The 24,135-nt window shown below is 44.0% G+C and overlaps 1 protein-coding gene across 1 annotated transcript in view; it reads left to right on the top strand.

The window, feature by feature from the left end:
• SLC12A8 (solute carrier family 12, member 8) overlaps nucleotides 1-15,442 on the top strand; it is a 46,757-nt gene extending 31,315 nt beyond the window's left edge. The window contains exons 7-13 of the mRNA XM_009085245.1: nucleotides 805-892; nucleotides 4,045-4,191; nucleotides 7,064-7,739; nucleotides 8,621-8,718; nucleotides 11,004-11,121; nucleotides 13,298-13,358; nucleotides 15,277-15,442. Of these exons, the coding sequence (XP_009083493.1) occupies nucleotides 805-892; nucleotides 4,045-4,191; nucleotides 7,064-7,739; nucleotides 8,621-8,718; nucleotides 11,004-11,121; nucleotides 13,298-13,358; nucleotides 15,277-15,442 (1,354 nt within the window). The remainder of the gene's footprint in view (nucleotides 1-804; nucleotides 893-4,044; nucleotides 4,192-7,063; nucleotides 7,740-8,620; nucleotides 8,719-11,003; nucleotides 11,122-13,297; nucleotides 13,359-15,276) is intronic.
• Nucleotides 15,443-24,135: the final 8,693 nt, after the last annotated feature.

The following is a 24,135-nucleotide window of genomic DNA, read 5'->3' as shown; positions in this document are numbered from 1 at the left end:
TGCTGAAACTGATGCTTATTTTAAGTGGGAGGATTCCACAGGACACAGACATCTACCCATGGCTGTGGTCATTCACATCTCTACTGTCTGGACTTTACAGACTAATCTATCCCCCTGCCTGAGTACTGGAAAGGCCAGAGACACCAGAAGAGGATCCTAACTGAGGCTGCAGAGCAAACTGGTTATGCTGTTAGCATTACTGCTGGATGAGGGGACCTATGTACCTGCAGAACTGTCGAATAAGAGAATGGTTTGGGTTGGAAGTGACCTCTTAAAGATCATCTAGTACAACTTCCCTTCAATGAACAGGGACATCTTCAACTAGACTTCTCAGAGCCCTGTCCATCCTGACCATGAATGTTTCCAGGGATGGAGCATCCACCACCTCCCTGGGCAACTTATTCCCATGTTTTACCAGCCTCATTGTAGAAAATTACTTCCTTAAAGCTAGTCTGAATTGACTCTCTTTTAGTTTAAAACCATTACCCCTTGTCCTATCGCTACAGGCCCTGCTGAAAAGTCTGTCCCTGGGACTGAGATATTCCCCTCATGCACACATCAAGAGTGCAGGTAGCTTCCCCTCAGGGGTACCATACAGTCATGCTGCAGCTATCCCTGTACATTGTAGGGGGTGAGTAACATGGGCCAGTGTTGAATTTAGCCCAGAAGCTAAATTATGCAGGAACCATGCAGAGTGAAGACCTAACTTGTGGGTACTTGACTGTCTCCTGGCTCTTCTAATGGGCAGAATTTTCAATGGCTTTGTCTTGCTGGGAAAAAAAAGTTTATTTTTGTTGTTTGCAGGTGGTTTCTGTACATGGTCTTTGTTTTTTTGCTGGGAGCCATTTGTACCCGTCAGTCACTTCGCTATGACTTCATGATAGCAGAGAAGGTAACTAATTTTATATATGACAGTGCTTTCAGGTTGCCATCCACCTTACTGAATGCTTGAATTTTCCAAAAGCATAAGGAATTTGGGTATGCATCCCTCGTTGAAATTCAGGGGGATTTCCCTATTGCAAATCCCAGTGTACAATTGATTTGAATAGCTTTGCATTCACCAGCATATCCAGTAATGCTGAATCTTGGCATAATCACCCAGCAATAGCTTTAAGAGCTAAAGTATGCTAATGTGGTCTAATGATAAATGCTGTATTTTATTCAATGTTTCCTTTCTCGTTGGTGACAGCTTAGACCAAATTGAAATCTCTAAAGAACCCCCCTGCTTATCTTTACTAAGTCAAGCGAAGCTCACATTTCCATATCTAGGAGGCTGTAATTGCAGGGCAAGCAATAGGATTATTAAGCTTGAGACATTCCACATGGGTGTATATACACGAGGGAGGTTTGTAGTCTAACACACAATGAACCTTATCACTGCAGGCCTTTAAAAAGAGAGCAAAAGATTTTGGTGTGTGCCATTGTCTTACTTTAAATGGGACATAGAAGGGCTAATTTTCTCCTATTCAGTGTTATCCAAAATCATGGGTTCACCGTATTTGACACTATTTCTTGTGATTAATTGGAAGTTGAGAAGTTTGCAGTATTTGATTTGTAAAATGCTTTTAATCTAAAATACCAGTTTGAAACTCTGGCTTTTGTTTTCTAAGTAATTGTTGTTCTAGACTTCTTCCAGCCCCCCAGATAAACTCCAAAGTACTGGTGGGGCTCTGCCACTTCCTGCAAAGGTCAAAAAAAACCATCTCTTGTTTCAGGAGAAAGCAGAATGAGCCTACCTTCTGTAAGGCAACCTCCTTGTACGTCAGTGATTTAGTGGGCCAAAAGTGCAGTAACTAAAAGAATCAGCTTTAAATGGTTCAGCTGAAGAGAAAGGTTGTTAAAGCTGTATTTTAACTTCAAAACCATCAGGGGGGAAATGAAAAATCTCCCAGTAAAGAATGAGAAGATATTTAATAATGTTAAATATAAAATCAAACAAGCAAGCAAACAATCCCCCCCCAAAGCAAATGCAGTTTTCTTTTCACCTAGTACTGAACAAACCAATGGTGCAATCCCAATATTCATGTTGCTTCTTTGAGTTATTACAAGCTGCTTTAGATTTTAATGACTTTGGAGAGAGGGAGAAGGGAGAGCTCATTACTCCTCCAAACTCTCCCTTTCTGTCACTCACAGGTGAGCAAGTGCTTGGCTGCTATTCTCTGTTGCAGTATTTTTTTGGCTTTTAAAACGTAAAAATGAGATGCAGTAATTTCACTTCTAATGAGCTCCAAGTGCCAATTCCTTGCAGTGTACTCACACTCTCTGTGTTCAAAACCCACAGCAAACCCTTTCATCAGCCTTGGTGAAAGGGACTCTTCCCCTCTAACCCTGATTTGAATGTCAAGTAGCACATTTAAATGCAAGCATTTTTGGCAGCTAAAATAATATATGATGTCTGGCACAATCGTTTGTTTCTTCCAAGTATTTCTCAGAGCAGGATAGGATTAGAGGAGAGGGAAGGGAAGATTCCCTATTGAGTGTCTGTCTATTGATCTAATGGAAGCTGATACCTGCTCATCTTTTCCTCCAGTTTCTTCTGTCCCACAAGATAAAATTCATAAGGCCAAGTGGATTTTCATGGGGAAAACAAATGTGGTAGGAAGTTTGTACAATTCTGGATCATGACATTAATTTTACATGCCTTCCCCGAGCTGCAAGCTCTTTATGGCTTTTTACCCAATATCCTTTTTGCTATGTGCAGATTTCATAGACAAGAAAAAGTCAATTGTAGCTTGAATTGTCTTTAGCCATATAAGTTTTTGGGATTTCTTCTAATAAAGCTTGTGCCACCTGACTTCAACAGAGGCAGAAGCTGGGAGGACCTATGCTCACTCAGACCTTATGTTCCAGGAGAGGAGGGCTGGGAGCCAAGGACATGTGGAGTGCAGGGGACCTGCATTCAGTGGCATCCCTTGCCACAGATGTCTGTCTGCACCTCCAGCACTCTCTTTAGTGGAGTATGGGCAGGATGGATCTGGACCAAAATTTGTTTTTTTTCTCTCTGCCTAGCCTTTGTGCTGGTGTTACCCCCATGCCTTGCCATTCTCTGTGCCTGGCTGCTGACTGTCAGACTTGTGTGGTCTTGCAGGACTTGGGGGTGGCTCAGGTGACTCTAGACCTTATTTTGCATAGTTAGTCTACCCATGTCCTTACACCATAGTGCCAGGAGCACTCCCATTTCAAACCTTTCTTGCACAATGTTCATATTGTGTGGTTTTATGTATTTGGGTGGGTATTTTTAGATACGCTGTCAGTGCTTGCGGCTCTTGACAGTGGGGACCTGCACAGGGGGACCCCAGTCCTCACTTCTGTGTGACAGACCAGGAGCTGCCCTTCCCTTCCCTCCACACCTGCAGGAGATGCTCCCAGTTTGAAAGGCTGCTTACCAGAACCCAGTACTAAACCCAGCCTTGTCAGTACTATGGCTTTAAAGATTTTTATTTTTTTTAAGTTTTATGTTGGCCAAAGGAAATTCTTTTCTCATTGAAGACAGGAAAATAAGGTCATTGTATTATATCCTTTGGAGCGTGTTTTTTTGAGATGCCATTTATTTAAGTGGCAATTTTGATTTGGTTTTACTGTAGGTTTTCTTCCAGGATTGGTTTTCCCCTCTGAGACACAGGGGTTTGTCTTCCTGTTTTGGATGGTTGGAAGCCTGGGCAGCTTTTCCTGTATGATGTGCTTTGTATATAAGTGATGTCTCCTGAAATAAACTCACTTCCAGTTACTTAAGGGAATCTAATAGCTGCTGCTTAGCGGCAATTTCTCCGAGTGACAAAGAATTTCTTGGATATGAGCTTGTAAAATGGCTCTGTCGGTACAGGATGTTCAGTATTAAATTACTTTTATGGGATAATTTTCCTGTATTAATTGCTTGTACTTTATACCACAGACCAATTAAATTGCTGCTTTCCCAGGGCTCGCTCTGTTCATTCAACAATGCTACAAAATATATGTGACCTCTTAAAATACATGTATTTAAGACTGCTCAGAGGTCTTTAAAGGAAAATATAATCAACTTTTCATTCTCTCTGCTTCCTCCAGGTATCCTTGGTGGGTTTTTTGTTTTTGCTAGGGCTATATATCTCATCCCTGGCCTCCTGCATGGGAGGGCTGTACGGAGCACCTAGGATCCTGCAGTGCATCGCCCAGGAGAACGTGATTCCCATGCTTGCCTTCCTTGGACGAGGGGTTAGTCATCCTTTCTCTAAGACAGCTGTCAAATCTTCACCTGAATTCAAGAAGCCAGGGTTTCTGTAGGGTGTGATGGGGGATGTATGAAAGGCAAGGAGGGGAAGGCTTGGGATCTAATATCATAGGCAGAAAAGCCAGGAAATGGGTGTGTTTATTAAAAAAACAAGCATCAAACTGCCTGTGGTCCTTTCCCTGCCTGTGCCCTGTGCTGCACTGCCTCTGCCCTGAACCGTCCCGCAGGATTTGGCACTGTGCAGGAGCAACCCTGCTTTGCTCCAGCATCTCACTCACACACCTCTGTGCCCTGGCCTTGGGCTGTCTGTCCTCACATGGACAGCCCTTCCCACTTCTTCAGCATGTCCCCAGGAAAACAGCTACTTATGATATAACATTGCCAGTGGTTGGTTTTTTTTGCAAACACCTTATCTATACTGGTACTGATCCTGATCATGACCAGAGGAAGTACCTAGCTCTTCTCTGCCCTCCAGTCCCAGGCAGCAGCCTGAAGCTTTTGTCCCAGCACTTGGTGAAATGGATGGTAACTGTCTCTTTACCTTTTTTTCTGTTTTCTTTTTATTCTTTCCAGCACGTTTTCTTTGAGCTGTTCCTATCCTTTGTGATAATCTCATAGGTGAGTGTGTGACCAGTCATGTTGCTGTGGATTCATCCTGTGTGCACTGGAAGAGACACTTTTTTTTATAAGATAAGGTGCCTTCTGGACACTATAAAATAAAAACAAAGAATAGATTTGAAAGGTTAAGTTAGGGGCTTCTAATCTTTAGATATGCTTTGAAACAAAGTCTTGCTGGGAGTATGACAAGAAGCTTTTTCCTTGTCCTCATGAATAACCTTCACCCACATGAATCATTCTACTGATACCAGTCAAGGCAACAGTCACCAAGGACTCTGTAGTCTTTGGGCTACACATTCAGAACAAACTATTTTTCATTATTTTCCCTTATTCTGAACAGGAAGAAAATAATTTCAACACTCTCAATAACCTACAGAACCTAACTGTCTGTACAGAGTGGCCAGAAAAACCTTATGATGCTTTACCATACTGGTAAAGTGAATTTATGAATGTTTTAAAATATTTAAATGTTTTATAAGTTTTATAATTTTCTATCCATTGTTTTATGTTTCTCAAAGTAATTTTCTAAAATAAAAGTCATAATAATAGCAATAATAAGAATAATAAATATTAATAATTATAAGGAAAGCAGGAACAATAATGACAGTAAATACTTCCAGCTCCTGAAGGCAGTTTGTAGGTGTTCCTAGAACAGGCTGTTCTCCACTTGGCAACCCTTGTGAAATTCTCAGTGCTTTAGCAAAGCTGACTGCAAAGTTGTTTCCCTCTCTTCTCTGATAGTTTTCTGTCTTTCTGTCAAATTTTCTGCTCTGAACTCTAGGCAGAGTGCCATGGTGGGAAGGGCTCAAAATGACGTGAGAAATCAAAGGCAGATCACTTCTCCCCTCCTTTCACTCTGCCACCTTGAAAATTGTTTAGATTTGGTTTACAGAGAGTAAACACATATAATTTGCCCTTCCCAGTCTGTTCCACACAAGTTCTTCTTTTCCATGGCTGAAGAAAGTGTTGTAGTCACCATAATTCCAGCTGATGGGAAGGACACGAATGTTTTCTGTAGAGTTAAACCCAGGCCAGGGACATCCTGAGACCATCCCATCTGTTCCCTGTCTCAGGGATCCTGAAGATGCTTCCTGAGATCTGTGTTCCTTTGTCCCCAAGATGTATTTCTAATAATTCGGAAAAGATGTAATGGTCCAGAACTTGTCCAGTTTTCTATTAATAAATAAGAGTGGAGGAAATAGAACTAGTTTCAATTGGAGCTGTGTGTTTATTAAAGTAGTAAATGCAGTAAGTGAAAACCTAAGGTATTTTGTAGGGTATATTGTAACATATTTTCCAGCAAGGTCTTTACACAGCCTGCGTAGGCTTCTCAGGTGGCAAAATGGCAAAACAGTTCCTGGTCCAAAAAAGGGCATGTTAGACCTGGAGTTAAAGTTCATGAGCGGAAGGCTCAAGTGTTTCCACTCCAAATGCTGTTTGCTTTGTCTCTTTTTCCTCCTCCTTTCCAGCCTTCACCCTTCCCCAAAGAGAAGAGCAGGTGATGTCTCTCCTGGCTGCCTTCCCTCTTGACATATGACTGGCATTGCTAGGGGCTGACTCCCTCCCTCCCTCCAGCATCCTCACCTGCCCAGCCCCACTGCTGCTTTCCTCCTGCTGCTGGGCAGATGCAGCTTGGGTGGATTAAAGGAGGGAAACTCCATGTGCAGAGGCTCAGCAGACCGTGGGTTTAGCTCAGCTGCATGTCAGGGCAGGGCCAGAAGCTGCTGATGTGAAGGTGGCACTGCTCCATGCAGTCAGAGCTTTCTTCACTGCCTCTGGCAGTCGAAGCCTTTCCAAGGGCAGAGTGCAGGAGCCTTTTGGGTAGGCAGCAATGCAGAGTCCTGTAGAATAATTAGAGATGAACAATTAACTCTAATTAACACATTTTATTGCCAGACTTCCCATAAGCCCCACAAATCTCTCTGAGGGTTTATTGCTGCTTTAATGACATTGTTTTACCATGGAGAAATGAGTGAGAGTGGGTGAATTTTCCAAAGACAGAGCTTGAATGAGGCTCAGGGATGAGGTGGGAGCTCAACAGCTTTTGGCTTCCAGCCTGTTCTTGAATTTATTTAGCCTGTGAGCCTCTGTTTGCACATGCATGCATGTATTTCGTGACTAAGGGGGTGCTGTACACAACCCAGGTAACCACCCATGGCAGCTGAGCAAGTGGGGCATCCTCATGGTGAGGTTCATGGTTATTAATTTAAATGTAATTTTGTTTTATTTCTGAACTAGAAAGGCCCCAACAAGACTCCAGTGTCTGCAATTTGCTTAACAAGTCTCATCACCATGGCTTTTGTCTTCATTGGGCAAGTGAATGTTCTTGCTCCCATAGTCACCATCAACTTCATGTTGACATATATTGCTGTAGATTATTCCTATTTCTCAGTCTCCCTGAGCTACAGTGTGCAGCAGAAACCTGACGAGACCCAGATGGGAACTGCTAGACCTGCTCACTCTTCCCAGCCTTTAATTTTCAACAAGCCCTCCAGCCGTGCAGCAGATGGAGTAATTCAAAGCAGATCAAATGGCACTTTGCTGGAATTCAAAAAAGACATGGACCAGCTTTTTAAACCATTTTGTAGTGAGTCAAATACTTGCAAAAGAGAAGAAGCTGAGAATTTAACCCAAAAGGTCAGACAAAAGAAGGTGAAGAAGCCAGCCAAGCAGACGTTACAAGACAGCTTTCTCCTGGATCGCCATCACAATGCTCCTCCAGCTCAGTACAGCTGGGATGAGACCATGGAGCCCCACAGTGAGAGTCAGCAGGACCTGGCTGAGCAGGGCTGTTGGCAGGATGCAGGTGTGAACTCATCACCTGCTGTGGATGCCCAGCAGACACCCAGGATGCTGGAGCAGGGGGAGCAGTTCTGCAGTGAAGTGATGATGCTCCCCAGCCCAAGGGGAGAAGGTAAGGGCTGTAGGAGACTGACATCTCCATGCTCAGTGGGAATGGTTTATAACCTTGGTCCTCCCAGCGCTTTCCTGAAGGCAGGCATGAAACTAGCTTTATATGTGGCTGTCATTCAGTGATTCATAGCAATAATATCATTTATTCCAGGTGAGGGTAGAGTTCATCGCAATGCATCACAGGAGAGGTTCCAATGCAATTTCCTATGGAAGATTAATCACAGGAAAGCAGGCAGGACTATATTTAGTGTTGGGTTGTTTACTTTAAACTCATAATTCTAGACAGGCACACTTAATGCTGTACATTAAAAAGGGTATGAGTGTATCTTGGGGTTTACTTCATCCTGGTGTGGGGTAGGCAGGATGGAGCCGTGTGAGTCTAAAACTTAGGCTGTCAGAATGCAGTGGTCCCCATGTCACAGGTGAAGTCTGTAATTTAACATCCATAGCTGAGGGTCTGAATTTGTTTCATTGGTGATGTGGGTGTTTGCTAGTGAGTTTGCATTGAGTTTGTTATCTCAGTGCTGTAGGGTTTCATCAACATTAGTCAGTTAAACTTCATTAACCCCTCTGAGAGAGAAAAGTATTATATGTCTCATTTCACAAATAAGGAAACTGAGGCAGAGATAGAGAGAGATAGAGAGATAGAGAGAGAGATATAGATATAGCCTTCAAGTGGACTCAGTACCAGAGTTGGCAACTTTTTGGGTTTTTTTCTTGCACTTCTTTTCAGTTTTTATTTTAGAGGTTTTGGTTTAACTCTGTTATACCCAGCTGTCAGCTAGAATTTCTGCTTTGGTTCCTAGAACCTGTTAAAGTAAAGCAGAGGGAAACCCTCCACATTATAGCTCCTTTCTAATGATTCTTTTTTTTTTTCTGTAGAATCATCTACAAAGCAACAACATCCAGAGCTGGGAATTCAGCAGATACCAGAATCTTTCTACTCTAGATTTTTCAGTCACTGGGTTTCCTTTGCTGGTGTAAGTAATTTTCCTTTATTTTGAGCTGTGCTTTGTGATTGTAGAAAACAGAAGGAAATTTGTCATATATTGCAGTGTAAATACACTCCAGCACTTTAAAAAGTGGGTTTTATTATAGTATTCCAAGCCACCTGAATTAAGTACTCAAGGTACCATGCACCCAGCAGTTCAGATTCAGAGACAGCCTGATGGTATGTTAAATTAAACAATAGGGAAAAAACCAAACACAAACAAACAAACAAACAAGCCCCAACCCAAAAAGGTACAAACTCAAAGTCTGGAATCTTAGGATTTTAAAGATGTGTGGCTGGCTGGGAAAAAAATTCAGTGTCCCTCTTTTCACTGTGTGCCAGGCTGTTTTTTCTTGCTGTGGGATGGACTGAGACATCAGCTTCAAAGCTGTGCTGCTTTTATTTATGAGCCAGTTTCTGCAAGCTTGGGGTGGGGTTTCATTAGTGCTGACCTCCTGATACCAGCAGCCTGGCTGTGAAATTCCATCTTTTGAAGGAGGAAAGTAGAACATTCCTTCAGCATGTTACTTTAAAGAATAAATAACTTTTAAATAGCTTCTGTCTCAACCTGCTGAGAAGTTTAAGACATTTAAGTTCGTCTCGGGAAGATGGATTATTGGGCAGATGACAGAGAAAGGGTCAGATATGCATAATGAATGAACCATATGGCTTTGTTGCATGGATGAGGATTTCATAGCTGTGCATAAAATGGAGCAAACCCACTAAAACAGCCCACCAAACCCTGTTAGCTTAATCCTTAGATGGAGTTTGACACCTACTTTTCAAATTCACTGCTGCTGCTGCCAACAGCCAGCTCCTGGCTAGGAGTCCCACTGGGCTGCAGTGCCAGACGTGGGTGGGATGTGGTGGCCCCTCTTTAGTGTTGACATCTTTAGGACGTCATGTGCTGGTGCCATCTCTGGGCTCAGTAACTCATGTGGCTCCCAAGTGCATGTCATGGCAGAGCGGTCAGTTCTCTGCCTTCGCGGGGGAATTTGCTTTCGGAAATGACTGACGTTCATTAAAGCAGATTTGGTTTCCTGTCAATAATCAGGCTTGGGAGGAGTTTGCAACAGAGCTGGGATGGGATCAACAATGCAAAGTAAAATCACAGAAGCAAAAATCAGATGTGTTTATTCATCCTGACTCCTCTCCTCTCTGCCCTCTCTCTTTGAGCTTCACCGATTGTGTCAGTCAGGACTCATTTAGCTCTTTGTTTGCATGCTGTGCCTTGCTGTTCCTAACCTGCTCACCCATGGAGATGCTACTCCTGCCCCTGTTCATACGCCACTTGAGCCAAATCTGCCTCCTGATCTGGTGAGCCTCTGGGTACTTCTCTTGGAGTAACCCCAGCAGAGACCTGTGCTGCCTCTAGGACTCAGGGGACCTCACTGAAGCTACCTCTACCTCCATGCTGCTGAAAATGACACTGTAAATCTATGCTGTCCCACCTTTTAACAGTGAGACCAAACAAGGCTCCCTGTACCATGGGAACCTCTTTTCCAAGAAACCGCAGCCATGACATACCCAAATCTTTTCAGATAACACTAGGTGGAGGTGCCATATGTGTGGCCAAAAGCAACGCGCTGTCGAGTGTTTTGCAGGCAGATGGTGTGGGTCCCCAGGGGTCCTGCTGCACCACTGGCCTCAGCCACCAATGCCCAAGAGCATCCACCCACCTACGTGGTTGCAGCTGGCATCATTCCTCCCACAGGCAGGACCTGGGCTGTGTAGCAGGTCTTGTGCAAGGAGAGTCTATCTTGTGTCCCCACCCCAGCACATCGCTATGAGGGAGACACCTGAAAGGAAACACTCATCAGACTAATTCCAAATGGCTGTATCCTGGGTCCTGACTGTACATATATCTTACACAAGACTCCTAAGAAGACCCTGAGAAAGACTGAGGCATGATGATGCCATCAAAGCTCAGGTTTTGCTTGCGTTTAACCACAAGGCACAGCATTTCTGGCCAAAAAAGAGGCATATTTACCGATGCTCTCATAACAGCTTGAAAGTCTCAGCACTGCCTTAGTTGTTGAAGTTTCTGTTAGAGTTGCTGTCCATGCTTATCTTGCCAGGTTGAGGAACAAACTGCTGCCCCAGTGTCAGGCTGTGTCTGAAGATGAGCAGTCCTCCACAGGCACCATGCTGCAGTTCTCCCACAGGGCTGGGGCAGGAGGTCAACAGAGCCACTGGGCTTTGCAGGAAAGGGACTGTCAGATTGTCAACATTGTAATACCTTAAGACCCTGAGGTAACTGTGTCTTTCCAACAGGCCATTGTGTCCCTCATCATAATGTTTGTCATTCAGTGGATCTACACCCTAGTCAGCCTGGGTGCAGCAGTTATTCTATATTTTTACATTGGCCAAGTGAGCCCAGGACTCCCCCTTGGTGAGTATTTTTTTTCCTGTATTATTAAATCTACTTAAAAATTCATTAAGCTTTAATTTAACTTAATTAGGACTCGAGACACTTGTGTTTAATATGCAGGTGACACAGTGAATGATGAGGTTTTGTTTCATTGATAGTTTGAATACATTTTCTCTCTGACTCTTTAATTTTCTATTGGTTCTAACTGTAGCTACCATTGGTTTCATAGTTTGAATATAGTGCTTATTGCTTTAGTATATTGTGCTTTAAATGGCAAAACCAGATAGTAATACTAAGACTTCATAGGGATGGCAGTTTATAAATGTATCACAGCAGTGAGAAAAATCTGCTATAAGTAAGTTTTAATAAACTTAATCAATCTAAATTCACCTGAGAAAACTTTAAGGCAAAAGGGAATTATGATGAGGGTCTCATTAAATCTCAGCATTCATAACTGTGGAACAAGAGAGTCTTTTGATTCCAGAACTAAACACATTGAATGTGTTGGGAATGTAATCTGGGCAAATGCTGTTAGGCAGAGGGCATTAGAAGGGTCTGTGCATGTGATCAGCTTAAACAAGATCAAAATTAAACAGTGAAGCACATTCAGAAAGCAGCTCATGAGAGCTACTGGAGGTGTTTGCATTACTCTGTGTCTCTGAAGGGAGAAGGTGTGTGAATCCTGACCTACTTATGCTTACATGCACAGATGGTACATACATAGGTGTGTGCAGGGATACCTGCATGTGCAATTTTTAGTCCAGGATGAGAAAAGTCAAAAGAGCCTGAATTCATATGCAATGCAGAAATAGCTACCTGGGTTTATTTAGGTGAAAGATTACTAGACACTCAGTAAGTAGGTACTAGTTTTCATAAACTCAAATGCTGAGAAACCAAAACCTAATTGTCACTCAGTAACTACCAAAACATTGCTCAGCAGTTCTTTTTCTACTCTTACGTGACTTCCTTTCTGTTTATCTGCAGGGATAGTAGAAAAGAGCTGAGCTTGTGGGTAGTAGTTGCTAATTTGTATCTTCTGAAACATATATAAGTTTTAACAATGTTGTTTATGGCCTCCATATATTAAACAAAACACAAATAATGTTTTCAGGTCTTGGGGTCTTTTTAGCCTTTGTATATTCACTGTATTAGATCTTTCTAATCTGCTTTTGAAGTATTTGCCAAATTACTTCAAAAATAATTTCTCCATCAGTGTAGAGGATTTTGGAAGGTGATTTGAGAAATAGTAGCATGATTATAGGCTTTTTTTCTTGGTTTCTTTTGCGTGTGCATTCCCACATGCATACAGTAAAACAGTGCATGGCAATGAAAAGGTTAGAAGTGAACACTCAGTTCAAGTTAGAAGTTAGAAAAGTTAGAAGTTCAGCCTGATTTTTACTTGGCTGTAAGTGAATGTTATTTTGTGGTCACAAGGTTTCCGATGATCTCTGAGTTTGTTCTTCAAAGGATTGAGTAACCCTTCTGTCTAGAAAGGCTGGGAGACACTGGCCTCAGAGATGCGCTGGATTAAGGGCTTGATGAAGACCTTGGAAGAAGAAATGCCCTGAACACATCCCTTCTTCTCTCTTTTCCTCCCCAATAGCCTAAGCCAAATCCAGCAGGTGCTGACGGGTCTCTATTCTCCCTGTCCCTCACCATAAACTTCTCCTGTTGCTTTTGCTTCCAGCTCTGGCACTTCCCTGCCCCTGCAGAGAGTCAGTGCAGGCAACTAACTCTACAGACAAATAGGAAAAAATTAGTGTAGGTGTAATAAGCTAGGCCAGCTCTCCGTGGGGTCAAACAAGAGGGAATGAATGGTGAGATCACAGCCACCCTGGCTGAAGTTGGCTGAGTGGCTCCTCTTGTCTCCCCATCCCTTCAGTGGGAATGGTTTTTGCAGTCCAGGGAGAAAAAGGTACTGCAGTGGGTGTCTGTGCTTTGCTCATGCTTTACTGGAGTTTAATAAGTTGTTTGGCTGGGAAGGGATTGCTCTTCTCCATGGGAAATTTGGATTCATTTCTTGAAAAGCCACAGCATGTACGAAGACTGCAGGACTGTTCTCACCATCATGAAATCTTTGAGTATTGCAGGCTAATAACAAGCATGTTGACTTGATATTTTATGCAGAAATTCAGTGGTGTAATGCTATTATGAGAGCATTAGCAGCATACTGACTTCTTGTGCCTTTTCTCCATAGGAGCAGCAGCGAATTTCAGTTTCTTTGGCTGGATTAAGTCAATTTTGATCACTTCGTGCAGGTTGGTACCAGTCACTTGTTGTTGCTCATTGTTCCTGTGACCCACTAATGTGCACAGAAAGAGGTGAAAGAATTGGCTTGCTTGTTACCTTCTTGCATACTCAATTAATGGTAAAAATAGCTGTTTGCTCCCATTAGCCTGGCACAAGGTTGGCTGTGTATGTGACAAAGCAGAAGTCTCCTCTGCTTTGTGTGTGAGCATTTCAGCTGATAACCATGTCTTGGTGTCTGAAGGTTTATCTTAAGGTCTGTGCTCAACCTTTATGGCTCAGGCTGAACTGGAAAATCTGGCAGGCAATGAGAAATTGGAGACTCCATCTCTTCCACCCACCATTCACTGAAAGCAAATTACTATAGTAGTGGTGGAACAGGCACTTGTGGCAGCTGTGGTCAAGTGTCAGAGAGGAAATTTGGGTGGGGAAGCTGCAATAGCTATGGGGCAAACACAATAAACAGAGTCTTCAGTGAAGGAACCATTCAGTATTGACTTTGCATGGGACTGCAGCAGCATGGTCTTGGGGTTTTGATTCCCAGAATACTTTGAGGGTTTCATTTGGCTAGTTATTAACTCGTTCTGTTAATCTGCTCTGGTGCTATTAATTATTAATTCCATCATGTTAGGTTTCCCATAGGAGGTTGTGATCACCTCTGCCTCTGTGCAGTGCAGTGGGCTTTGAGTTTCTCAATCTACTGGGTTGCTTTTTGTTGGGGTGAGTGAACGCTGTAGCAAAGACTGCAAAACACTTCTGTCTGCTTCCATCTCAGTGTCCAGGTGGATTCATGGCTGGTCATTTTAGCTCGGTGCATCTATGATGATAGAACAGAATTTTCTTCCCATTTGTCCTTCGGTGCATCTCAGTCCTATCTCATGGGAGGCTGGTTAAGATATGAGGCTTCATGGAGAGTTACCAGATATGGAAAGGCAAAACTATCCCTCCTGGAGAGGCAGCCCCAGCTCTCATGGGTAGAGGTGCTGTTGTCACAGGGGGATTTTATTCTGTGGGTTACCAGACACAGTCCTTAGCACTTCAGTCAGTGCAGTCAATGAGCAAAGACTCTGCCAAGGAGGGCTGAGGGGAGATCTGGTGAGTGCCCAAGGCAGAAACTGATCCTGTTTCTCTCTCCTCAAAAAGTACTATCTCTGGGTCAGCCAGCCAGCTTGGTGACTTTATCCTAATGCCAAGGCTCGTGCACATACTGGCACAAAGACAACTTTGGCTCTTCTTGGGAGCTGGGTGTGTTGTTTTGAAGCCCATCTTTGTTATGCTGCAAGAAATTGCATTGAAGTAATTTACAGGTTTTTTTTCTAAGCTCTATTTTCTTGAAATCCAGGCAAGTTACTTTAATGACTTGGAGAAAAAGAAGAAATCCCATTAGACCTCAAGAGTTGGAGGCAACCAAGGCTTCTTTACACCTTTAAGCCTCTTAGGTGCTCAACAAGGTCTTAGTGCTGTATGTTCTTACAGTTTGATTTAAAGATGTGCAATAGGGTTTTCTTAAAACCAGCCTCTGGGATAAAGAGATTGCAGGAAAATCTCCTCTTTTATTTAAAAGAGTTACACAAAATATTGTACACTAAATCTTAGGAAACTATAAGAAGGATATTTTTCATCAGAAATGGTTCACGCTGCTTCTTCTCCTGCACAGGGTAGAAGGAGTCTGCCATAGTCAATAACAAAAGAGGAAACTTATTTGTTAAGAAAATGTATGTTTTCCAATGTTTGCTGGGGGAAGGGAGTAAGTTTTTTGTGTGCCTTCTAAGAAAAATGCTTTCAGATTAGCTCTGTGCCTCCAAAAGGCACCAAAAAGGATTTATCCTTTTCTGGGAGCACCCTGCCTTGTTTGCACAGCCAAGAGCACAGTTGGTAATGGATGACAAACACAGGGTGATGCAGGCACCTCTGCTTCTCTGTTTGCAGGAGAAGGCCATCTCCCAAGGAGCAGATTGTGGTGACACCATCCTTTGCAACAGTTGGCATGGAGACCAGGCAGCTCACCGAGGAGAACGCGGACTTTGCCTCACGGGACCGCTATCACCAATCCTCACTCATTAGCAGAGAGGAATTTGGGAATCAATTCCAGTGAAGGACACACAAAAAAAATCAATCCATTACTTCAAAAAGCATTTGAAAGTGCTAATGGCTACCACGGTGCCTTGTGAAATACTTGAATATATGCACAAAGGATGTGAATAGTTATTTATGTATTTGAGGCTTATTTGTTTATTGCAAACTACAACATTGCTGGGTTTCAATTCTTACTCAAAATGAGGGGAAAAATGCAAATGAAACAGCCAATCCAGGGAAGTGATGAGTTACTGAGGACAATATAACCCTTTTAAAGAATTCAATTATAAGCCTTATTGAGTTCTAAAGACCACTGCCTCTGTAAAAGCTTACAACACTCCATTTCAGATGTCCTCTGGGTGACTAGGGATGCTTCGTGCCTGGGAGAATGACCTCGGCAGCAGGAGCTGGCACCCCACTTCCAGCTGTGCCACGGGTGGATGTGACCTTCCAGGTCAATTCACTTCTCTTCTCGGCATGAATTTCCCTGCTTGTAATTTTCTACCTCAGCATTTCAATTACCAAGGTCTTCGAAAGTACTTTAAGGAGTTAGACAATAGGCCAGAATCAGTGGCAAGTGCAAAAAGATTATGAAGTATATGCACAACTGAAATCACATATTTAAATGCAGTAATGCAGAATAATGACCTCTTCTGTAAAACTGTGAAATTATGTCTTAGAAGCTGTTCATAGTGATTTCCCATATCCTTTCTGATCTGAGATCTGAGACCTGACAGCATAGCTGAGCCCACATAGAGCATCATCTGGCTGAAGGGACAGATGATTCAGAAGGGCCTCAACAAAATAAGTTGAGCCTCATCTATAGTTATTTTGCTTAAAGTCAAGCTCATAGTGAGCTCCCACAACATGCCATTTCTCCTGCTGCCATGATTTGGGATGCAGGAGGTTCAGCTGGGGGTGCTGCAGGATTTTCAAAATGTGCCCTAGGCTTGGTGGGCAGTGGCTGTGGGATGAGGTCTTACCTGGACCCCCCCATCACTGTCACTTCTGCTCCCCAAGGAAAACCCCTCCACTGAGCACTGTCCTGCCTGCAGGCAGTGGTCCTGGCAGGGACCCACAGAGACACAAGGGAGGGCTCTGGATTGAAGTAAGTCCCAGCACCACACATGAGTTCTGACCTTACAAGGAAGGGGAAGTCACTGCCTTTCACTTTGTTTCATCTCTGATCATTTTGGCCTTTAGATTATTTATTTCTCCTTCTTTGCAATAAAAGCTTGAGACTCCAGGAACTCCTCTCCATGCTTTCTGTGGGTGCACTTGGTGCCTTTGAGCATTGTTCCACTTGAGAGCACTCAGTGCCCTGGTGAGGTGTGGAGGTACCCTCTGTCCCATTTCATGGTCTGGCCAGCTGCAGCTTTGCCTCAGTTTTCTTACAGAGGGGAGCACAGGAGGCTTTCTGCTGAGATGAAGAATAGAGCAATTCTGGCACACTGCAAAAAGTGCATTCATTTTTCAAGGTCACAGGTCTTTTACTAAGCGTTTTTAACCTTCATTATCTCAATGGAGTCAAGAGGGAAGTTGTGTTTGTGTGACCAGCTCTGAGCCACCTCAAAATTACACACACACAAGTGCTGTGTAATTCTCTGTTACAGTTTCATACCCAACCATAATGCCATTACTGTAAAATCTTGTGTTTTGTAAAGTCTGGTCACATGCATGGTGCCTTTCCTCCCAAGCTGAGGATTGCCCAGCCACACATTTCTCTGTGACTTGAACAAAAGAAAACCCCAGAGCATGGCATGAAGGGGTTAATGGACCAAAATTCCCAGACAACTCCTTTGTTAGCTAGTAAACAGTTTAATTTTCACTGGGATGTGATGGGCCAGAAACATAAACGATGTGTCCCTTGGTCTAGCAGTACTGGGAAGAGGACTGACAACTTTGCTATCAGGTGACCAAGTGTTCAGCAGCTGTCCTCTTCTCCTGCCACCACCACCCAGCAGCCCTTTGCACCTGAGCATCCTCTGGAACAATTTCAGTTGTGTTCGTGTGCTGGTGAAGCCTCTGCTGGCTGCTGGAGGAAAGCACCGTGCTGTGCTGTGCAGGGGCCCAGTGAAAGGATGTCTGGAGGGCTCTGGGGTGCAGGGATGGGTTGTGCCTTGGTATTTCTGGAAAAAGGCAGCAGCAGGTCTGGCATCAGTGCCGGATGTCAGTCGCTGCTGTTGAGAACTGGCTGTGGAGGAGATGCTCTGCAGAGCACATCATTCCAGGGATTTCTGGTCTTTGGGCTCCATGTGCTGCTGCTGGAGAAACTCTGCCACCACCCCCACAGGAGGAGCTAGCTCCCTCCGCCACCTGGTAAATACAGGCACCTGGTCCTTCCCTCCCCCTGTATCTGCAAGGGAGAAATGCATCGTATGAGGTTGTTTTCCTTGCTGCCATTAGAGTTTATAACAACTTTCCTGCTTACTGCCTGGAAAAGGACATGCTGATCTTTCCTGGAGAGTTAGCTCTGGTGTAGTTAATGGTAAGAGTGTCAGGGAGCCTTGTTTTAGCACCAATAGTCCCAGTCTGGGTAACACTGGAGACTTGACAAGTTCAGGCAGACATGCAGAGCTTTGCACATCAAGAGAGCTTTTCCAGAAGCTAGCAAGAAAGCACTTGTATAGCTAAAGATCCTGGTGTCAAGTGAAAAATGGCTGTAGCTTTGGTAGCACTCTTAAAAAAATGGGTGAAACGAGTTGGGGTTAGGAATTTATGGGCTTCACATTTGGTGGCTGAAGGGAAGAAATGTGGGTGAGGATTGCTTCATGACTGGTAATGTGCTGCTTTCATCCTCCAAAACCAAGCTGTGCCTTCACATGCTGAGGCTTCATGAATCTTCAGGTTTCCTGAAGGTGAGTTTGGGACTCAGGTCTGAGCATCATATGACTTGTTATATATCAAGGTTGCACCTTGGTTAATGTCACTGTGGAAAAAGGCCTTCCTGTCTTCTAAGCTATGTAACCTTTGTTATCACCTACAATTATTTTCCTTTTGGCTTGAAATCTGACTTTTTAAGGATTATTATTATGTAAGAAATGAAAATGTCTTGTGATGGGTCAGGGTGTGAAAACATTTGTTTTTGAGAGAGATGTGGATATGACAGCTTGATTTTTTTCCTTTTGAAGACGCCAATGCTAAATTGGTAGCTGTACTTGTGATGCTTTCCTGTGCAGAGCATACAAGCACAGAAGGCAATTGAGGATAAATATTTTATTACTTGCCTTGCAGTATTGCCTGGAAGCTCATGCTGCATTTGTGATCCCTCAGCACTAAGTGGGTCCAGAAATCAGAATTTTCTGCCTCACAAAAATTACAGCAAAAAGAGTCAGGACTAAGAATGGGCAGGAAAAAAGTGAAGCTTTATTGTGACATTGGCATTAAGAGACAGCCTCTCAGTCGGTATTAACTCTCATCCCCCTGGATCTGTGTCCCATTAGCAGTCTGCATGGGGAGAAACAAGCTCCTTAAATCCATATCTTAACTCAAACTTGTCTTTAATTTTTTTCTCATCTTGGCTTCTCTTGATCAGCTTTGAATTTCCTTGGATAGTCTTTGTTGCGTACAGTTGCAAAATATCACACACCTGCCATGGTCACATATACACAGCAGATAGCTGTGACTACAGTGTTGAAGTAGCAAAGAAGGGTGACAAAATATGAAATGATGCTTCTGTGTGGGGCTCTCTGTGCCTCATGGGCTGATGTGCTCTCACCCATGTGCCTCTGATTCAAACAGGCAGAGTTTCTTAAACAGCATCATACTTAGCCCTGCAAGGTCAGAAGAGATTTGCTGAAGCACAGGAGTCAGCCTAGGATTAACACTTAGGTTAGTGGGAAACAGAGGTTATTTGAATTATTGCCCTTGCCTGGTGAATTCTACAAAAGGCAATTACAGGGGTAAAAGAGAGAAGATTTTGTAGACAACCTATAAATTTGGTATCTCCATACAAAAGTGGTATATAATGGACTTGTTATATTCTGCAGTGGTGTGTTGCTGAGACCCAGATTTGGTGTAGCATCACTTTAACCTAAGACAAGGTGAGACCTCAGCAGTAACAGCCTTAAAAGCTATGGATGAGAGGCTCTAGCAGCAAACTGCAGTCTAAAAATAAATCACTTTAAAGCCTGTATGGCACAAGAGAAGCTCCTTTCTGCCTTCTGCTCCTCATAGCTTTTTTCACATGATTTTCATGCTCATATCCCTCCATACCTGGGATTTGCCCCCCACCTTGTGCAAGAGTGAGCAGAAGCATGGGTGCTCCCAGAAACTTGGCAGTCAAGGAGCAAACCTGTAACTTTATTGGATCCAAGTGTCACTCATGCTTTGTTGGGGGGCTTATTTCTAGATTTTAAGGGCACTGCTCTGAAGTGTTTCATTCAGCTTCAAAATGTCTGGGTTTTTCTTGATGTGCTCCAAACCAGAGTTGGCTGAAAAGGCTCCTCAAAGAAATAAATCAGAAATTTAGAATTGCTTCTTCCCAGACAGATTTGAATGGCTGATTTATTTATTTCCCCCCCAGAAAAAAAGGAAATTTTTTTTTCAGTGACAGGATTCAAAATGTGACATCATTTCAAGTTGTGCATTTCTCTGTGAGGGATGAAGAGAGATCACAAGACCCATATCTATCCTGACCTCCAAATGTCAAGTATCTGGAACAAGCTGCTTCCAACTGAGGTACAAGGCAAGCAGTTCTTGTTAAAATAAATTGATAAAATACCACCACCCCCAAAATTTCAAGAAAAATGATCAGGTACTAAGTGCCTTCTGGATGATTGGTATCCATTAATGGATGGCTTGCAGCATTGAGAGGAGATGGGAAGGTAATTAATTACTCAGCTAGGAACTATTTGTCCACTTCGGAAACTCAGGGCTTTTAATAACAGATTCCAGGAGGAGAAAATATTCACTTTGTACCTTAATTTATTATCAGCTTAAAACTTGTCTGAGGTTTATGAGCTCGATCCAAGTTTTGGACAGATCTGGGATGAGTTTCAAGGGAGCTGCAGAAGTTTCATGACATTGGCTGGGGCCAAGAAAGGCTCCTACGGAACCAGGGAGAGAGGACTGGTCACTGCAGTCCTGATGAAGTGCTACAGAGATGCCTCTTCCATACCGACTCCTGTGGGTTTTTTGTGATTTCAGACCAAAACAATGTAGAATCCAGCAAATTCGGCCATGTGTCTCTAGTCCCTCAATCTGGAGAGTGGAAATCAAGGTGAAATAAAAACACTGTGTTTTTCTTCCCCCAAAACAAAGTGATGGGTGGGTTTCAATTAATCAGCATCAATCATGTTTTATATATAGTTTTGTTAGAGACTGTCTGTGTTGATGAAGGTTTGTATTTATTTGTTTGGTTTTTAACTCCTTCCCTGTGTGAGGAATGTGCTGGTTGCTTTCAGAGGGAAGTGCTAAATGCATTTTACACATAATTTGGGGAGACGTTTGAGGTCACAGTCTCTTTCAGGAGGATGCTGTGGCATTATTTTACATCAGGGTTTGCCTGGCCCATCTGGCTCCTCAGACACAATTTCATGCATTTAAATCTCCTATTAGTTTGTTCTCTCAAGGAGGGAGGGGGAGGAGCCCTCAGCCTGGAGCTGCCATGTAACCAGTATTAGTGGGATGTGGCAGTGGAGCATGCAGTCGTGCCAGGGGGATAAACAACTCCAGCACCATGCAGGGAAAAGCCAAGCACTGGTAGCCTTCACTGAGCACTCTTGCTCCACACAGCCACCTTCATCTGGCTGCAGTGCATCCTCCTCCTACCACTGGTGCTTATTTCCTGGCCTCCCAGGAGGGTGTCTAACACAGCACATGGGTGGCAGGGTTGGTATCCCCTCCATACTACCCTCTACAGCTCTGACGGATGAAACAATATCCACTTGGACAAAACAAGAAGTGAGATTTTTCTGATGTTTTTGTGTGGCTGTTGGAGCTGGTGCTCAGAAATATAGGTCATAAATTGACTCCTTTGGTGCTTGGGTATTTCTTACAAAGCATTGAGGGAAGAATAAAATAAGATGGCAGGAAAAACTCAGTAGCTTTAAATTTACAGACACTAAACCTTGGCAAATCAGGCATCTGGAGGGGGGAAGGGACTGCATTTGGAAAGTCTGAAACTGCTTGAATATTGGTGTTTCCCTTTCAGATGCTTGTGAATAATGTGCTGCTTGTGGCTGAACCATGATGGAGAGAGGAGAGACTATTTTCTGATGGTAAGTACTGGTTTAGGCACACAGGTTCACACTGTGGAGCTTTTGATGGGGCAGGCAAAGGCAGCAGCCTCACCACTGCCACCTGTTTCCGAGGCTGCAATGGACATTCCCTGGCCTGGTGCTGTTTTCCCACCTATATTAAGCTCTGCCAGGATGTGGCTGGTTCAAGGGCAGCACAGGGCTCTTTGGCCAGCATTTCCTGGTGCTGGCTGTGCATACAGGCATATAATCCTCATGGTTACCCCCATCATGGTCACAAGTGCCCTCCTTGGTTCAGAAATGCAGCATTTTGTCAGGTCAGGTGGGTTTAATGGCAATTTGGGAGGGGACATTACTTGCCCCTCCTCCCCCTCCTGAGGGGGTTAATTCAGATCTTCACTGCTTTTATAGCCAGTGGCACAGCATGGTGGGTTGTGCTATGGGGACACCATAGGGACATGGCTAGATGGAGCCTTTTGATACAGACACAGTTTGTCCTTTCATCAGCATTTGTTTTGCATTTGCCTGTGTCTACTACTGCTCTCGACATGCCTATTGAGTAAAACAGTAGAAAGAATTTATTGAGACCTTTTTGGAAAAGCACTTTTACTTCCTGTAGGTTGGATTTGCAGCTTGGGAGAATGCAGAAAGAGTGGGGAGCTGATACGTGGCTTATATGTTGGTGAAATCTCTTGGGAAGGTGGGGGAAAAGGGATGTGAGCTCTAGGCTCAATATTAGGGCCCTTGGGTTTGAGAACGAGTGGACACGAGAACATCCATTCCATGTCAGGGCCAGGTTTGACTTTGATTTACACCTTGCAGCCCTGATGGTGTGTCTTTGGCCTTGGAGAGGTTTCTGTGCTCCTGCTACCTCACCTGTATTGTACAGATAAAAGGTGTAGTGTCAGATTTGGTGGTTGGCAAGACTTTCAGGGACTAACAAATTTTTCTGAAGAATTGGATTTATTATGGATATTACTTATTACCTTAGGAATTGGTAGCATGGAGTCCTGGATTTCATGTATAAATATATCCCAAGTGTTTGAGCTGCTGCTCTGTGCTCCCTGTGCCATCTCCCAAAGTATCAAAATGCTTTACAGCTCTTCTCTGAGCTTAAATTCAATCCCGTGTTGGTATATTGGTCTCTCCATCTTCTCTAGAAGGAAGCTTTGTTTTGCACAACCTATTCAATATAGAATGTGTGAATACATTGACACAGGTTGAAGGAGCCTAAAGATGTCCTCTGTGGGTCATGCACCTTGGTGGTGACTGCCTGTGGCTTGTGGGTCACTCAGGTCACACCATTTGCCAGGACTGGGGTGCTTACTTGTATGATTAAAGCATAATCGTGATTTGGTTGTGCTTCATGTCCCAAACTGACACTGGCTTGACTTTTTCCCTGAGTTCAAGCAAATTTGAAGCAAGAAGATGCCAAAAGCAGTAGGGAGTAGAATGGAGAATGGATTGATAAAGGGATACCTCAGATGTGGCCTTTGCCAGGGCTTTCATCCAAGCACAAGAATGAGGATTTCTGAGTGTGCTTCACTGTGAAGTGGTGTGGGAAGGTGCAGAAAAAGCACATGCACGTGGAGAGAAAAGCTCAGGAGCAGTAGAGAGCAGGTCCTGTGTCGGAGTAAAGCCAAGGCCATTAACATGCTGGTGTGAGCTCATCAGTGCCACCTTTTGGGTGGAAAGAGGCTTTCAGGAGAGTTTGTGTGCATCAGTCACCGACTTACGCTTTTGGTGTGGGGCTGAATGGGGAGCGGGGGGCTGTGATCAAATCCCGAGTTTCTCCGAGGCTGCAGCTGTCTGGGCGTCGTGCGTTGTCACTTGTCACCCCCTTTGAAAGGTCAGATTCTGCTTGGCTTGTAGAAATCAAGTCTGATTCTGAACCGGCTTGAAGGAAAAGCAGAAGGTCCAGGAGCGACTCGAGGGGAGAGGATGCCCAGGGTGGGTTTGTGTTCCCTGGGGAGGGAGAGCTCAGAGTGGACTCCAAACCTGGCACAGCGCGATTCCAGCAGCTTCAGCAAAGCCCAACACACTGCTCTGTGGCGTGCTCCCTCGCAGAACCAGGAGCGTGAAATTATGAAGGGGAATTTCAGAACAATGAAGGGAAATCCTTTACCTCCCGTGTACAGCCCTGCCTGGGAAATCCACCACTACAAGAAGTTGCAGCCTCAAATGCTGCTGCTGGCATTTAAAACAGAGAGGGGCAGTTAAGAACCAAGAAAAGGGTTGAAGTTATTTGGCAAAGGCTTGATTTCGATGCGGATTAAGTTTGTGCCTATCCAGCGCGGGAGGGGGGTGACCGTGCCCCGCACGGTGCCGCTGTGCGGAGAGCTCTGCCCGCATTCAAACGCGGGACCGATGGCACTGGGGCATCTCCTCGACGGCTGGGGCGGTGGGCAGGGGGGATCCCGCTCGCCCTGCGCGGCCGGGAGATGCAGCAGGAAAGATAAAGTAAAAGTAAAAAGAAGCATATTTTTTAAAATGATTGTTGGTACTATTCTCG

The sequence above is a fragment of the Acanthisitta chloris genome, unplaced genomic scaffold (assembly GCF_000695815.1).
Source record: "Acanthisitta chloris isolate BGI_N310 unplaced genomic scaffold, ASM69581v1 scaffold12532, whole genome shotgun sequence".
Lineage (NCBI taxonomy): Eukaryota > Metazoa > Chordata > Aves > Passeriformes > Acanthisittidae > Acanthisitta > Acanthisitta chloris.
The sequence above is the reverse complement of the archived record's forward strand: the minus strand, read 5'-3'. Positions and strand labels throughout refer to the sequence as shown.